General features: G+C 44.1%; 1 protein-coding gene across 1 annotated transcript; it reads left to right on the top strand.

Moving 5' to 3' along the window:
* The first annotated feature begins 209 nt into the window (after positions 1-209).
* zbtb1 (zinc finger and BTB domain containing 1) lies at positions 210-16,482 on the top strand. Its single transcript, XM_085771101.1, has 4 exons — positions 210-406; positions 8,191-9,240; positions 12,603-13,390; positions 15,977-16,482. Exons 2-4 carry the CDS (start codon positions 8,195-8,197, stop codon positions 16,360-16,362), a joined length of 2,220 nt encoding a protein of 739 aa, XP_085627227.1. The 5' UTR covers positions 210-406; positions 8,191-8,194; the 3' UTR covers positions 16,363-16,482.
* Positions 16,483-18,132: the final 1,650 nt, after the last annotated feature.

Below are 18,132 nucleotides of genomic sequence, written 5' to 3'. Positions count from 1 at the left end.
AAACATTATGATCATTTATGAGTGTTTCTATAGTTATACAGTGTTATAACTGCATTATACCTATGCGTTATAGAGATGGGCGTCGAGTAAAGTGTTACTGAGCTTTATTTTGAAGGCCGGTATTTTGACCGGAAGTGCCTCCTTCCTCCTTCTTGTTCTCCTTCTTCGGGTTTCCTTTAGGTGTAGTGTGACGGGGCGGCAGTTTCCTCCAGTCTGTGCGGAAGTCCTTTCATCGTGCAGGAGGAGAAGAAGAGAGAAGAGGAGGCAGCAGCTTCGGACTCTTCTCTCCGCCTCAGAGGCCTCGACTCCCCGCAGCGGAGCTCCACGACCCTCCGGTAGCACCACCGACCCTCCCGCAGCTCCGCAGCCGGCCTCAGCAGCTCCTCCGCCGGCCACCAGCACCGCGGTGAGTCGCTGCTCTGGAGCTCTGGAGCCAACTCCCCGCGGCCTGTAGCTGCTGCTGCGGGGGTGGCGGGCGGGCGGCGCTGTTCGCTGTTTGCGGGAGAAATAATATCAGCTGGTGGTAGTCACGTGTTCTGCATCCGGTTCGGCCTTTCAGAATAAAAGAAACCTGTTAAGCTGTTACTATACTTTTCACTTTATGCACAGCTCCACTACTTCCTGAAATAAGCCAGCTCGTTTAATTCCTGTTTTATTTACATTATTGGACCAACTGATTAAACCAGGTGTGTCTGACCATTGTTGTGACTATACTCAGACACACCTGGATTAATCAGTTGGTCCAATAATGTAAAACAGGAATTAAACGAGCTGGCTTATTTCAGGAAGTAGTGGAGCTGTGCATAAAGTGAATTCGTCGTATCTACCGTCTGATTCGTCTCCAGGTTAAATATCTAATTTATTTCGTGTCTGTCTGAACGCGTTACTCCATAGATAGCCTGTATATACTGACTAGATGTCGCCTTCTGCTTCTCAGCGTACGTCAATAGCGCCGCCATCTTGGGTCGGGGTTTCTGACCATAGACATAATAAACGTCTGACCAGCAGTCAGACCCGGTCAGACCCTTGTAGAACAAATTTCAGTGTATTTATGCATGTGGGTGTGTGTCTGAGTATGTAAGTGTATGTTTAATACATTAAAAAAAAATATATATATATATATATATATATATATTTTTGTTGTTGAATCATAAATATGTGTCTGACATTTATAATAAACCAAACGGCTTGAAAATCAGTTGAATATTCGGTGAGTTATGGCGATTTTAATGGTTGATAGACTAGTGCAGTAAGTAGACACGGCTTACCCCGTACCAAGATGGCCGCCGCGTTGACGCAGTCCACTCATGGATGTTTTATTATATTATCACTCAATAGAGCTGCCTAGGAACGCGGCATCTAGTCAGTATATATATCTATATCTATGGCGTTACTCGACCTCATTCTGTCATTTCTCTACTCGTCCTGTTTTATTTTGGAGGGGCAGCCGCTGCTACTTCCGTCTTCGGGGGGGATTCTATGGTAACAGCTAACGGCTAACAGCAGCTAACGGCTAACAGCGGCTAACGGCTAACAGCGGCTAACAGCAGCTAACGACTAACAGCAGCTAGCTCAGCTCTGATCTCCATTTTGGCTCCTCACCGCGGCCTCTGCTCTGCCCGCTCTCCCCGCTCCTCCTCCGCTCTCCGCCGGGCTTCAGGCGCCGCAGACTGCCCCGAGGTTCACGGCCGGTGAATGCGTGAATACCCCCCCTCATAACCCCCTCATACCCTCACCCCTTCACCCCTTCACCCCCCTCCTCTCCCCGCATGTCCGCCGTGGAGCTGCCGACACTGAGCCGAGTTTCTGCTAAAAGTGTAGTAGAGTTTGTGTTTGCTCCGTTGGTTACTTTATATAACTTTATTTATAGCTTTATTTCACATTCTCCAGGTCCAACAACTGACACAAACAAAGAAACATAGACAAATAATATAGACAACACACAGTCTGTCCACACACAAACTAAAAACAGTAGCTACAGTTGTTTAGACCAGTATTTCCAAAACATGGAAGTGTATTTCGTGTCACCCTGAGTTGGGTCAGTCAGAGACATTAGTTATAATTCCATTTTTTGATCAATACAGTCTGCAGATAAATTTATAAATAAAATGTCTTAACAAAGCATTGAATGTGGGGACATTACTCAGGGTTCCTACACAAGTATGGAAAGTATGGAATTTGAATTTATACATTTCCAGGTCTGTAAAAGTATGGAAAATGGAAACTATTGTATGGAAATATATTTATTTTATTAATCTTATCTTGGTTTGGTCTTATCTGAAGTTATTTGGGTTCATTATTTTGTATCTAGCTACAATCTCCTGGAAGTTATTTGGTTGCATAATGGCTGACACATTCAGAATTATGAAAACAAATGATAAATTGTTTTCTATTTACTTAAATATCACAAATTATTAGATTTTTTTACCGAGAAGTCTGGAAATTAGGGTCTGGAAAAAGTCTGGAATTTGGAAATTTCAAATGTGTAGGAACCCTGATTACTGGACACAAACAAACGGCTGGTACTTTCCCACCGTGGAAACTTCAGCAAGATACGAAGGGCGTCATTATACACAACCTTGATCTTATTCATCTCATCTGACCTTTACTAGAACTGCACCAGCGGTTAGGGTTAGCTGTATGTAGTGGTGTACAGTCAGTAGCTCTACAGAGAGCAGCTTTAACATCCTTTAGTTTGAACACATGTGAAATTCACCAGCGATCATGTTAGTTTACAGCATTGCCGTTGCACAACATCACATTGTGTTGTCACTTCTTATATTTAATTGTTTTTTTAATGGGAGGAGCAGAGTAGCTACTGTGAGGTCAGAGGTCACCTGGCCGGTCTGTTTACACTGACCAGAGGATCAGATCATTATTATTGATCACAGATTCAAGAAGAGAGAGAAGTGATCAGGTTCTACAACAGCAACAGGCGTAGTGATACATAGTAAGTAGGCTACACACACAGCTACAGAATGAGGACAGTAACAACTCAGCAATAACACAATTCAACAGAGAACACCTACAAGTATTTATTCAATATTCAACATAAAACATGATCACAATTCACATTTATCAGACAGAGAACTGGTTCCATCAGAATCTGTTGCAGCAACTTTGTAGGCTAACGATCAAGAGAAAATCTGATGAAATCAACCATATTAGCTTTTTTTTAATCAATATTCATAATATGTGACCCGATCCATCAAAATGAGTCACAGTGACCCAAATTTCAAAGTTGAGATTTTGGTATCAATGGAAAGATTAGAAAATAAGCTTTAAAATGATCCCCTAGTCAAAGTCATACATTTGATGGTTTTCTAGATGTGGCCATTTGAATTAAGATCTCCTACTCTCTTATTCTGTTCTAAAACCTGAGAAAATAGCAGTTAAAGTTTTTGCCAGTGACTCTGGCGTCTGTTCCTGTACCACGTGATTACACACAACCTATATGGCCCCTTGTTGTCATAGATGCAGCATTCAATGACCCTCGGAAAGCAGAGAATCTCACAATTCAGATGCTTTTTACAGCTCGTTTCTATCATAAACGGTTCAGAAGTTGTCATGTTTTGTTGACATTTTGTAAAACATGTGCAAGCGTGTACGTTCGGGTTAGCATCGATGCTACGTTCGGTTTAGCATCGATGCTACGCTCTGTTAGCGTCGATGCTACGCTCTGTTAGCTTCGATGCTACTCGGTTTAGCATCTGTTTCTGTACCCGTCCCTGCTCGCCATAGATGCAACATTCAATGACCGCGGTTCAGATGCAGTTTACAGCTCGTCTCTATCATGAACGGTTCAGAAGATATTTCATGTTTTGCACCGAAGCAACACTCATTTTCAGAGGGTTTAAGTTGCAGGTCAACTTTAATCATCATTTACGTGCCTTTTCTCAATTATCTGGACTGTGAAACTTTGGGAGATTGTTTTTGAATGTCATTGCTTTGAAATTAGGGTAAAAAAATTTTTTTGATTTTCTATGGGTTTTCCACGTTATCAGCTGATTATCTAAAATAGAACGTTGCGACTTCCGACTCATTTTGATGGAACGGGTCACATATTGAATCTAATTTTAGTGTTTCCATTAGACTACCGTGCGTTCACACCAAAAGCGCCAAAACGCCTGAAGTTAATTCATTTTCAATGAGAGCCCAGCGACCTGACAAAGCTTCACCATACAGATGTTGAGTCATGGTTAACTTTATGGTAATTAGCTATGACGCGGTTCCTATGATAACCTATCAGAATAGAGATCGACGTCCTTCGGCCCAATGACCAGCGTGATCCAGCTTTGACGTCAAAGTAGCGGCTTATAGTCCGGAAAGTACGGTAGCTAGGCCTATATGATAAGTTGTTTGGTCAATAACATGTAAAAAAAAATGCTGAAAAATATCAATCAGTGTTTCTGAACCGATTATCAAAACAGTTGACGATTCATTTAAAGGGATAGTTCAACATTTTGGCAAATTGGCCCATTGCCATAATCGCTATAGTCATAGCAGTAGGTTCATTACCTTTAATTGTAGGTGTAAGCTATTTTCAGTACGGCGGAGCGCAGCAGCTGGCTGCTCAGAGCTACGCTATGGAGGCTAACGGAATTTCTTGGTTTCCCTCATTAAACTCATCAAATTCAACATCCCAAAACTCCACAGCGCTTTTGTAGACAAGTTGTGACCTGCACAACCACCACGCTATGAGATAATGACGGAACGATACGAAACGGAGCCGTTTTCGAGGTAAATACAGGGTAAATACGGAGACTGCTTGCTGAAAAAACTGTCCCTGAACGCAACGCGCATCAGCGGTTTTGTATGAATTTACCTCGAAAACGGCTCCGTTTCGTATCGTTCCGTCATTATCTCATAGCGTGGTGGTTGTGCAGGTCACAACTTGTCTACAAAAGCGCTGTGGAGTTTTGGGATGTTGAATTTGATGAGTTTAATGAGGGAAACCAAGAAATTCCGTTAGCCTCCATAGCGTAGCTCTGAGCAGCCAGCTGCTGCGCTCCGCCGTACTGAAAATAGCTTACACCTACAATTAAAGGTAATGAACCTACTGCTATGACTATAGCGATTATGGCAACGGGCCAATTTGCCAAAATGTTGAACTATCCCTTTAATAATTGATTATTGTGCGATTAATTGATAAATTGTTGCAGCTCTGGTTGTTGGTTGATCGTCAGTGATTGTGTGTCTGTCTGTGATTGTGTGTGTGTGTGTGTGTGTGTGTGTGTGTGTGTGTGCTGCCAGTTCACACCTCATCCAATCAGTGCTGCTGAGTGGTTTCAGTCGTCAGTCTGCAGGATGTCGCCTCCATCTGTAGCTCATCACGCAGTTTCACATCTGTGTTTAGTCCTGAGAATGGAAACAGATCAGTTTCAGTCTGAACATTGTGTTGTGACTCGACAACAGAACCAACACATTCAAGGTTTAAAGCAATACTTACCTTTCTGGAACTTTTGCACATTTCTTTGTCTAAGTTAAAATGCTATTAATAATCTGATGATACATTAAAATGTAAGAGAAACCCAACAGGGTTAAAAACTCATCATTTTTTCATTCTCATATAATTCTGAGAAAAGTCTGACCAATAATATTATTCGGTCCGATTAATAAGATTTGACGAGCGACCAAACCTACTTAATATGTAATCACTTTGTGCACTCCTCTCCTCCTCTCCCCCCTCCCGACCAGGAAGAACGCTTATTGACAGAGCAGTAGCAGGACATGAGCAGAGGAGACTAGAGTCACAACACACAAGAAAGAAGGTTTTTGGAAATAAATAGTTTTTTAAAAGACCAATAACTGCAGCCGCAGCTGGTCGCGGAGTTTCATGTCTGATATTGTAAAGTTGATAGTGATCAGCCCCGAGTGATACGTAAACACAGGAAGTCACGTGTCTATAAAGCATCCAGTGCTAACGGCTAGGCTACTGTTAGCTCTGTGCTAACGGCTAGGCTATTGTTAGCTCTGTGCTAACGGCTAGGCTACTGTTAGCTCTGTGCTAACGGCTAGGCTATTGTTAGCTCTGTGCTAACGGCTAGGCTACTGTTAGCTCTGTGCTAACGGCTAGGCTACTGTTAGCTCTGTGAGTTCTCAGCGGTCCGGACCCGGTTGAACTCCGGACCGGCGCGGCTCGACTCGGCTCGGTCTGGATTTATTTTGGCCCTGAACCAGCGCATCAGGTGGCGCTGGTCCGGCCGCCAGCCCGGCTCGTTGAGAACTGTAATCTAACAATCACTTCCCCTGCGTCTCCAGTAGCAGTAGGCTAACAACAGTTTATTATAAAACTCATCAGTCATCATCACTGAGTCCGTTTATACGGTTTAAAACTCCGGTGTTGTGTTTGTTTGTGTTGTTCCCGTTTCACTCGCGTTCCTGTTCTGTTTACCGTTGCCATGCCAACACATGCAGCAGGGAGGGAGGGGGCTCGTGGAGATGCAGCAGGAGGGAGAGGTGGGTGGGACTTGTGAGGGAGGTGGAGCTGTTGATTTTCAAATGTTTGTGCTGTGCTGAGTGAAATGCCAGATCGGTAAGTATTGCTTTAAAGTCCCAGTCTGTAACTTATTTATCTTTTTATGATCAAAAATCAAATATTTATTTCATAAATCCGTATTTGACTGAAGGTGAATCACAGCTGCATCCAAATGAAAGCTTTCTGGTTCCTTAGAATGAGTTGTTACAAGTCGTTACAAATACATAAGTGGGCGACGCACCGAACCGAGGCGGCCGGCCGTCGGCAAACCAACCGGATGTCATTTTACTAAAACAATACCACATCACCATGGCAACATGTTACTCAACTCAACTCAACTCAGTTTATTTCTATAGCACATTTAAAAACAACCTTGGTTGCCCAAAGTGCTGCACAACATACAGGTGCTAGCAGTATAAATAAAACGACAAAATCATCAAACATAGATTAACAGAAAAATAGGGCCGTAAAAACAGTTACTAAGATAAGATAAAACAATTAAAAGCTATACTAAACATTAAACATAAAAAGTCAGGGTGTCAAGGTGAGTTAAAAGCCAGAGAGAAGAGTTACATGCAGCGTCTGTTGTCTGTCTGACGTCTGCCCCATTTCACCTGAATGCAACATCAACAATACGTTCAGATATGCAACCGCACCACTAGATGGGGGGAATTCCTACGTACTATACCTTTAATTAAATGACCTCAGCTGGTCCAGGTGTGGAGACTCCACCTCGACCTCCGCCCGCATCTGTGATGATGAGGTTTGATGAACCAGAATCTAGAGTCACGACAATTAATCCAACAATAATCGATTATTAAATGAATCGTCAACTATTCTGATAATCTAATAATCAGTTTGAGTCGTTTTTAAATTAAAAAAAAAAAAAGTCCAGATTCTCTGATTCCAGCTTCTTAAATGTGAATATTTCTGGTTTCTTTGTTCCTTTATGACAATAAACTGAGTCTCTCTTTGGTTTGTGGACAAAACAAGACATTAGAGGACGATGTCGTCTGGTGGTTTGAGAAACACTGATCGATGTTTTTAGACATTTTTTAACATTTTATTGACCAAACAACTAATCGATTAATCAATAATGAAAATAATCGTTACTTGCCATCCAAACCAGTGGTTCTCAACGTGGGGTCCGGGGACCCCCAGGGGTCCTTGAGAGGGAAATTCTACCACTTTTTTTGGGGGGAATTTTTATTATTATTATTGTTGTTTGGGGGTTTTTTTGAGAATTTTACCACTTTTTATGGTAGAAAATCTTTAATTTTTTTTTTTTTGGAGGAATTTTCTTTTAACCACTTCTTCCCACAAATGTTTAAATGTTTTTGGAGAAATTGTACGACTTTTTTCCAGACATTTCTCTATAATATTTTCAAAAATTCACGCCATTTGCCCTAATTTGAATGTACAAAAAAAAGTAACATTATTCAGTCTCAGAACAAATATTTGTGTATTTCTGGTATTTGCTTGAAAATGTTGTCCAATAGGGGTCCGTGGTCTAATTTTTTTGATGTAAAAAAGTTTGAGAAGCACTGATCCAAACGACTGGAGTCAGATCTGAGTGACTCAGCGCTCAGTCCTGCTGAGTCACAACAGGACTGGCGTTGTGAAACACTTGTACGAGGTCGACCACAGAGAAAGAAAGAGAGCAGCCGTCTGATGTGTGTGTGTGTGTTTCCTCCTCTGTGTGTCGTTGCCAGGGCGATGGCGAGGCCGAGCCACAGCGATCACGTCCTGCAGCAGCTCAACAACCAGCGCGAGTGGGGCTTCCTGTGCGACTGCCTCATCGCCATCGGAGACATCTACTTCCGGGCGCACAAGGCGGTGCTGGCGGCGTGCAGCTCCTACTTCCGCATGATGTTCATCCGCGAGCAGCAGCCGGGCGGCGCCGGGCGGCTGGACCTCAGCAACATGCAGATCAGCGCCGAGTGCTTCGACCTCATCCTGCAGCTCATGTACCTGGGCCGCATCGTGGTGGGCAGCTACGAGTTCCAGCAGCTGAAGGCGTCCATGGCCCACCTGCAGATGTACTACATCCCCGACTCTCTGGAGGAGCTCAGGGACATCCGGAGCTCCAACAACCTCACGCCTTCCTCCTCCTCCTCCTCCTCCTCCTCCTCCAGCTCCACGGGCGCCGCCGGCAACGGGAAGATGATGTTCGGCGTCCGCATGTACGAGCAGCCGACGCGGCCGGCGGCGCCCGAGACGGAGCGTTTACCCAAACCGTCCGCTAGCAGCAGCAGCAGCAGCGGCAGCGCTAACACCAACGCCGCCGCTACGCGTCCATCCGCTCCGGCCGTCGTCGAGGCAGCGGCGAGCGCTCAGAGCGTTCCCATGGTGATGGTGGCGCCGGCGGCTGCAGACGGCGCGGCGGCCGAGCAGCCGTGCGACCTGAGGAAGAGATCTGGAGACGGCGGGCGGAGCGGCGGCGGCGGCGGCGGGAGGAGTTCGACCCTGAAGGACCGTCCGCGGTTCGGCCGCACCTACACCTGCGACGACTGCGGCTTCGTGTTCAGCTGCGAGAAGCTGCTGATCGAACACATCCTCACCTGCACCAACCGGAAGGCCTACCACCCGCCGCGCGGCGCCGCCGACCGGGACCGGGACCGGGACGGAGCCGACAACGACTCCAGCAGCAAGGCCGAGAGCTCCGCCTCCGAGAGCACCGAGGAACACCGGCCGCTCTGCAAGGGAGAGGACGACTGGCCCGACGCCAAGGCCCACAACCACCACAACCACCACGCCATCAGGTCGCTGGGCGGGGGCTAGGGATGTCACCATTACTTGTTTTCATAATTAATTGCAGTATTAAACACCACAATTAATTAATCGTAAAGATTCTTAAATACCGTCACTTTCCAAAAAAGATTATTTTGTTAAAGGGATAGTTCAACATTTTGGCAAATTGGCCCATTGCCATAATCGCTATAGTCATAGCAGTAGGTTCGTTACCTTTAATTGTAGGTGTAAGCTATTTTCAGTACGGCGGAGCGCAGCAGCTGGCTGCTCAGAGCTACGCTATGGAGGCTAAGGGAATTTCTTGGTTTCCCTCATTAAACTCATCAAATTCAACATCCCAAAACTCCACAGCGCTTTTGTAGACAAGTTGTGAGCTGCACAACCACCACGCTATGAGATAATGACGGAACGATACGAAACGGAGCCGTTTTCGAGGTAAATTCATACAAAACCGCTGATGCGCGTTGCGTTCAGGGACAGTTTTTCAGCAAGCAGTCTCCGTATTTACCCTGTATTTACCTCGAAAACGGCTCCGTTTCGTATCGTTCCGTCATTATCTCATAGCGTGGTGGTTGTGCAGCTCACAACTTGTCTACAAAAGCGCTGTGGAGTTTTGGGATGTTGAATTTGATGAGTTTAATGAGGGAAACCAAGAAATTCCGTTAGCCTCCATAGCGTAGCTCTGAGCAGCCAGCTGCTGCACTCCGCCGTACTGAAAATAGCTTACACCTACAATTAAAGGTAACGAACCTACTGCTATGACTATAGTGATTATGGCAATGGGCCAATTTGCCAAAATGTTGAACTATCCCTTTAACACAGAGGCAGATGTGCACAAAAGTTAAGGTAAATGTAAGAAATACTGGTCAATTTACCTTTAACGTAACATGGTAGAAATTTAAATGTTAGCGTCTCATTTGTGATAAAAAACAAACAATTAAAATAAACTTAAACATTTGGTATAGATGACAGTTAATGATTTGAATATTTAAAACACTTCCCCTGGAGGATTAATAATTGGTTACATATGAATAGTAGATACAAATATTTAGTGTAAAAATTTGTAATGTAATTATATTTTGACTGTATTTGATTTTACACATTCATATGTTGTGAAATTAATTAATGCGTGATAATCGTGATTATCGTAACACCGTGATTATTTCTCTGACAATAATCGTACAAAGAAAATCTATAATCGTGACATCCCTAGCTGGGACCATCCGCTTTTCTCCCGATTCGATTCTTCTACGATTTTGTTAGATGCCGATTAGTTAAATTGCGATTTTACGATATTGCCGATTTTCTCTATTGTTTCACTGGTTTCACTAAAAATGCAGACTAAAAATCAAGAATATCGGCAATATCGTAGAACCACAATGGAGTTGAATGATTATAATTGTCTACAGACATTTCCCCAAAAAATACACATCACATGTAGACTAAGTCAGTTTTTTTAGATTTATTCAGCAGCAATATATATGTTTACCCTCTTTTCAAAAGCCTGGACTGCATAAAAGAGGCAAATATAAAAGTCTAGAAACAACAGGCTTCTGAAACCTTTTTAGACGGAGGTAAACTGCTACATTTTAACATTTATCTGCACACAAATACTGTAGGAGCCTATAAGAACATACTCCATTATAAAGTGAACTTAAACCCTTTTCACAACCTGGACTCTCTGTATGTAAAAAAGGCGAACAAATGCACATTGCACAATATATATTTAAAAAAATCGATTATTCTTTTTAAGAATTTTTTTTTTTTTTTTTAGAATTCTAAAAATTCTTCAAAAAGAAATCGATTTTTCTCCACTCTCTCCACTCTGGCTGACAATGTCACCACTCTAGCTCTGCTCGTTAGACGCAACACACACCCATTATAAAGCTGGATTTTGTCAAAAAACTTAATGATTTTAAAACAGCCAAATATCAGAAACTGTTGAAGATATCAATAAGCTGAGTCATAGAGGAACACTTAAAAAGTTTGTCTACAGCTCAGAATTTGAATGAAGTCTCTAGCAGAAAGTATGGTGAAGCTTTAGTGGCTGAAAGAAGTAAGAAGATCTGAAGAGTTTGAAGACTGTTCCAATGCATTCTCTATGGGGGAAAAAAAATCAGAAAAAGTTAAATATTTTAAAAAGTATAAAAAGTATGAAAAATTTGAATACATCCGATAAAGTCCAGAAAAAGCTGCACGTTTTGATATATGAATTGTTGAAATAGCACAAAGCATGAAGGACTAGAAGAAGACCGTAAAAAGGCGGAAGAAAATGGCCGAACAGAAGAACAATAGTGTGAATGCTGAAAGCATTCACACTAAAAAGGAATTCTTAAAAAAAAATTCTTTAAAAGAATCGATTTTTTTTTTTTAGAATTCTAAAAAATTCTAAAAAAAACTAGAAAAAGCATTTCCAAGAATGGAAATGGTGTGACTGCTGATAGCAACTGAACGCTGTTGCAGAATTAGCAAATAGTGCAAGCAGTGATCACCATACAAATGTTTGACCAAGGTTGGAATCGAACCCACATCCTCATGGTCATTAGACTTCCACTCTGCCTCTAGGCCACAGTGCACACACAGTTGCAGAGACTGTTGTCTGTTAATGATCTGCAAAAAAAATCAGAAAAAGTTAAATATTTTAAAAAGTATAAATAGTTAAAAAGAGAAAAGTAATGCCGATAAAGTTCAAAAAAAGCTGCACGTTTTGATATATGAATTGTTGAAATAGCACAAAGTATGAAGGACTAGAAGAAGACCGTAAAAAGGCGGAAGAAAATGGCCGAACAGAAGAACAATAGTGTGAATGCTGAAAGCATTCACACTAAAAAGGAATTCTTAAAAAAAAATTCTTTAAAAGAATCGATTTTTTTTTTTTAGAATTCTAAAAAATTCTAAAAAAAACTAGAAAAAGCATTTCCAAGAATGGAAATGGTGTGACTGCTGATAGCAACTGAACGCTGTTGCAGAATTAGCAAATAGTGCAAGCAGTGATCACCATACAAATGTTTGACCAAGGTTGGAATCGAACCCACATCCTCATGGTCATTAGACTTCCACTCTGCCTCTAGGCCACAGTGCACACACAGTTGCAGAGACTGTTGTCTGTTAATGATCTGCAAAAAAAATCAGAAAAAGTTAAATATTTTAAAAAGTATAAATAGTTAAAAAGAGAAAAGTAATGCCGATAAAGTTCAAAAAAAGCTGCACGTTTTGATATATGAATTGTTGAAATAGCACAAAGTATGAAGGACTAGAAGAAGACCGTAAAAAGGCGGAAGAAAATGGCCAAACAGAAGAACAATAGTAAAAATATCGTCAAAAGAAATATAGTGATACTTATGTGAACGGATGTTTCCCCTCCCCCCTCCAGGTCGGTGGCGGCCGGGACGACGGACGCGGAGCCCGGCTCGACCAGGAGCTTCTCCATCAAGACAGAACCAGAGGAGATCCTGTTCCCGGAGATCGAGGTGGTTCGGGTCGGAGAGCACGCCGTCGCCGTGGCCGTCGCCGGCGGCAACCGCTTCAGGGCCAGAGAGAGGAGGAGCCGCGAGGCCGAGCCGGGCAACAGCAGCGAGACGCTGGAGGGTCACATGTCCAGCAGCGACGACTCGGGGCTCCCGCCGCCGCCCGCCAAGCTGCGTAGGGTGAAGGACGAGGCGCCGGACGTTGCCGACGGCGACGGGGACGGCGGCGAGGGCGTGGCTCCGTGTGAACTGTGCGGCGCGGTGATGGCGGAGGAGGAGCAGTCGGCTCACTACCTGTCCAGCCACATGGGACACATCTGCGCCTGCGGACGCTGCGGCCGCGTGCTGATCAAAGGCCGCCAGCTGCAGGAGCACGCCCAGCGCTGCGGCGAGCCGCTCGGCGGGGCCGGGGGGGGCGGAGGGGGGGAGTCTGACTCCCACGGCGAGGACGAGGCGGCGGCGCTGCTGCTGGAGGAGGAGGAGGAGCCCCCGGCCCTGGGGGAGGGGGAGGGGGAGGGGGAGGGGCTGGACCTGGCCTGCCCCCACTGCGGCCTCCTCTTCCAGAGCGAGAGTCTGGCGCTGGAGCACGCGCTGCGTTGCCACGACAACGAGCTGTTCCGCCCGGCGCTGCTGCTGGACGACGGCGCCGAGCCGGACCACCGCCGGAAACACTTCTGCAGCATCTGTGGCAAAGGTTCCTCTTTTTATTTATTACTATTTCCTCACATCCACTTTTACAACAGTAATTCAACAACCATCAGAATAATTAGGGCCACGGGCCGTCGCACCGGGCACTACTGTTATTGTGTTTTTATTCTTCATCTTCCGGACGATTTTCAATTCGGTACAAATTATATATCAAAACGTGCGGTTTGATCAGGATCGCTGTGCTATTACTTTACTCAACAGTTTACTGCTCAAAATTTTGCATGTAAGTCAATGGGACGAGCGAGAAAAAAAAGACCGAAAAAGACCAATCATTGGAGTTTAACAAACGTCTACTGCTCAGGCATACTTTCACCTAGAGACTCCATTTAAACTTTAAACAGTAGACACAAGTCTTGTGTATTGTCGTATTACTCCACGTTTTGATAGGTCATATAGTTTTTGATCAATCCCTGATCAATGACCATGATCATTTTTGGAGAAATTATGAGTTTATAATGGGTGTGTATTGCACGGAATGTTCGTGTCAGAGTGCGTGACATCATCGGTTAGAGTGGGAGAGATGCCAGAAAAACTCCAGATTTTTCCTCTTTCCACATTCGGCCCGGCCACAATTTACACTCTACACACATGATTTTTTCAGAATTTGTAGACAAACTTGTTATCTCTCATGTCATGTGCTCAAAATATCAGAGAGACTTACAGAACTTACAGAATCAGCCTCTGAGTGCGGCCACGTCTGTCTCTGCTCCTCATTGAGTCCAATACAAATATTTTCTGAGAGGAGCAGAACGGCCTGATGTTTTAAAACTGCCAGCGTCGCCAAAATATTTACTGTAGAAACACCAAATCGTACCGAAATTTTCAGTAAGTCCTTAGAGCAACGTTGATCTGTGTTTTGTTCTGATAGGAGTTACCGTTTTCTCACCCTAAGCCTATTTGTGAGACCGGTTTAGAGGCAGAAAATGGCTGTTTTTCTCCACGTTTCTGTCTGTCTCAGCCTGCGGGGGCCCCTATCGCCGTGGTAACCTCTTTGATCCTCAGGCCAGAGCTCGTTAACTTCATAAACAATCCACCTGGCGCTCGTTTAAATGTTTATAAACACAGACACAGCTAAATCAGACTGACACAGGATGCAGCTACTAACTAACTATGTGACAAGTCAGTCACACACACACACACACACACACACACACACACACACACACACAGGTAACCTAATGTGGTTACAGCTCCTCCATATCAGTGCTTATAGAAAGATGATCATGTGTCTGTCTGATCAGCTCTGTCTTGACCTTAAGATCGTGGGTTTGATTCCCATGTTGACAGAGATGGCACAACCCGCAGTAGCTCCCGTGGCCCATTCAAAATTTCCCCAGAGGAAATGTTCTAGTTATTTACTCACCTCCACTTTTACAACAGTAATTGACCTCTGGCTAAGCCACGCCCCCAAACGCGATGAGCCAATCACAGTGCGCATAGCTAGCCCATACACTGGGACATTCTCTGCTTCCACGTCCATTGAAATGCATTGCAGTTAGTCAGTTTTCATTGGTTTTTCTATGTTTTTTCTTGACATTTTAAGTTTAAAATGGTCAAACGGTGTTCATGGAGTACATGCAACTCTGACACTAGGTATCCTGAGAGGCCACGGGGGGATTTTTTTACCTTTTCCCAAGCCACATCTCAACCCAGAGAAGTGTCTGCTCTGGATAAAGTTATGAGGTAGACCCAAGGGGGCAGTTGTGGGTCTGAGAAGTGAAGTCACTTCCGCGTTCAACAAGCTGCAATCCCCTCTTCTTCCTCTGGGGGCTGGTGTCAGAAGGGAGCATTCCCCATAGACCCCCATGTTAAAATCACCGACTTTACATCCTCAGTAAACATGTTAAAAGCCTGGTGTCAGAACGTTTTCTGGTCTCAACCGATAGTTTCTACCCCCGCACACACTCTGAGGGGGGGGGATTTTTTTTTTAACTCTACCGTTTTACTGTTATTAGGTTAAAATTCTGGCCAATCAGGGCGCGGAAACGTTGAGTGACAGGTCCGAGCAGCTCCGTGGACAGCTGCTTCGAGGCCAGTGGGCGGGTTCTCGGCCGGCCAATCCAACATGGCGCTGTTCAGGCCGCCATGTTGGAGTCACAAAAACGACTCCCCAAAACCAATGGGTGACGTCACGGACGCTACGTCCATTCTTTTTACAGTCTGTGGGGTAGACCACAACACCAACTAAACGTGGATAAAATGAACAAGGATCAAAATAGAGTTTAGAAATCAACATTGGTGGAATAATCCCAATTTTTAATCGCAGCTGTGTTTTTTTTTAGTTATTTATGATTTTTCTTCCTCATTAAATCTTATCTGGTTCAGGTGATCAGCTCAGTAGAGTGAGGTGTTTGTGTTGGAGTTCAACAGTCACTGGAGTCCATGGCTGCCATTACCGCATGTAGAGAAGCTGATTTATTAACAACATTTTGGAGTGGTCTCTTTATTTTTTCCAGAGCTGTATGTGTAATTATTTCCATTGTGTAAATATTTCTTAGGATTGTTACCCGTTCTGTTGAAGCCGTCTTAATCTAACTGCTTCCTTTGCTTCCTTCTCTGGTCCTGCTGTCAGGCTTCTACCAGCGCTGCCACCTGCGGGAACACTACACCGTCCACACCAAGGAGAAGCAGTTCACCTGCCAGACGTGCGGGAAGCAGTTCCTGCGGGAGCGGCAGCTGCGGCTGCACACCGACATGCACAAGGGCATGGCGCGCTACGTCTGCCCCGTGTGCGACCAGGGCACCTTCCTCAAGCACGACCACGTCCGACACATGATCTCCCACCTGTCGGCCGGGGAGACCATCTGCCAGGTGTGCTTCCAGATCTTCCCGGGCGGAGACCAGCTGGAGAAGCACATGGACGTCCACCTCTACATCTGTGGCGTCTGTGGAGAGAAGTTCCGGCTGCGCAAAGACATGAGGAGCCATTACAACTCCAAGCACACCAAGAGACTATAGGAGCGGCTGCACGCGGCCTCGGCATTTATATATATACCAGTTTGTTACTTAATTAAAGCGATAGTGCACCCAAAATTCACATTTCACTCATTATCTACTCGCCCTCATGTGGACTAAGAGCTGGGAGAAGTTTCAGAGTCCTCCGTGGCTTCTCTGAGTTAGTTTTTATTTAACCAGGAATAATCCCATTGAGATTCAGCATCTCTTTTGCAAGGGGGTCCTGACTCCTGGCCAAGAAAGCAGCACAGTACATCCACATCAAGTACACATTTGGACAACATCAACAAAACAAACATAAAAACAGCTAAAACAGTAACAGCAAATCACATCAATACATTATAATCACCAGCTGCGTTCGGTGAGAGGACATGTGCATTCAGTAGTCAAATAGTCCTTGATCCTATAGCTTTAAAATCTTCCATACTTGGGAGATAATCCAATTTAAGATGACTCTGTATATTTATATGACGGTTGCAAATGGATACCAACTGTCTTCATAACAAAAAGACACACCAAAAAACATCCAAATACCTCCATGCTGCTCGTCTGTAATGTCCCTCTTGTATTGAAGCCCCGACATGAGAAATTGTCCCGAAAAAAATGAAATAAGTCTATATTTCAAGCTTGTTTTGTAGCGGAAGCTTCTCTTCCTGGTCCGTCCAAATCTCTTTGCACCGGGACAATTTCTCGTGTCGGGGCTTCAATACCAGAGGGACATTACATACGAGCAGCATGGAGGTATCTGGATGTTTTCTGGTGTGTCTTTTTGGACCAAGAAAGTTGGTATTCATTGACAACCATTATATGGACAAATACTGCTGCGCGGAGCCCCGCTGTAACTTCCACATGAGGGTGAGTAGATAATGAGTGAAATTTGAATTTTGGGTGAACTATCCCTTTAAGAAGCCATAAATGTGAGAACAAATGTTATGCACTTGAACCCCGACAGACAGACAGACAGACACACGACTTTTTAATAATCTGCACTTTTTGGAGCATATTATGCATAACCCAGCCTGGTGATTGGTCGCTCTGTCGCCGTGACAACACAGTCTGCAGCTTCTTACTTTGATACGGCCCCTTTCTGTTTCTACCAGGAGCACAGCGACTAACTTAACATTTAAGAAGCAAGCAGGAAATGTAACGGGCAAATTAGCAAATATTCACATTTCCTTTTCATTCATGATCACATGACACATCGGCCCGACAACCTGGAATGACTCGTTATGAGCCGCGATTCCACTGCAGGAACTTGATTTACTCTGTGCTGATTGGTCCGACTCAGAGCAGGATGTGACGCTAAGAGAAAGACCCGAGATAAGCCGCATTTTTAAAACCCAGCGCGAGACGGCCGGAAAAAAGAGAGAATAAGTCAGTAAAAGACGAGAGTAGCAGTAGGCCTGGTAAAAAAAAAAAAAGAAAAAAAGTGTGGGATTATGTGACAATCGAGACGGCAATCTTTTTTCTCTTTTTTTTTAGAAAGCGTCTAAAAAAGGTAACATTTTGCACTAAGGGTCCCTTAATGAACATTAGTTAGTACATTATTAAGCATTAATGAACTGTTTACAGATATATTAACAATCATTATTGTGTATTACTTAGGATTAGGAAACACTATGGCTGTGCCAAAACATCGATTGACATAAGAATCGCAATTCTCATTTAATACGATTCAGAATCGATATAAAATGTCCCAAAATCTTAAAGAGTAAAAAAATGAAACAACTCTGCTGCTGTCGGCCTCCGTTTCCTTAGAGTTTAAAAGGCAGC

The sequence above is a fragment of the Trachurus japonicus genome, chromosome 24 (genome assembly GCF_045865225.1).
Source record: "Trachurus japonicus isolate A0001 chromosome 24, Traja_1.0".
Classification (NCBI taxonomy): Eukaryota; Metazoa; Chordata; class Actinopteri; order Carangiformes; family Carangidae; genus Trachurus; species Trachurus japonicus.
Note: the sequence above shows the minus strand (reverse complement) of the source record. Positions and strands in the feature narration are given on the sequence as shown.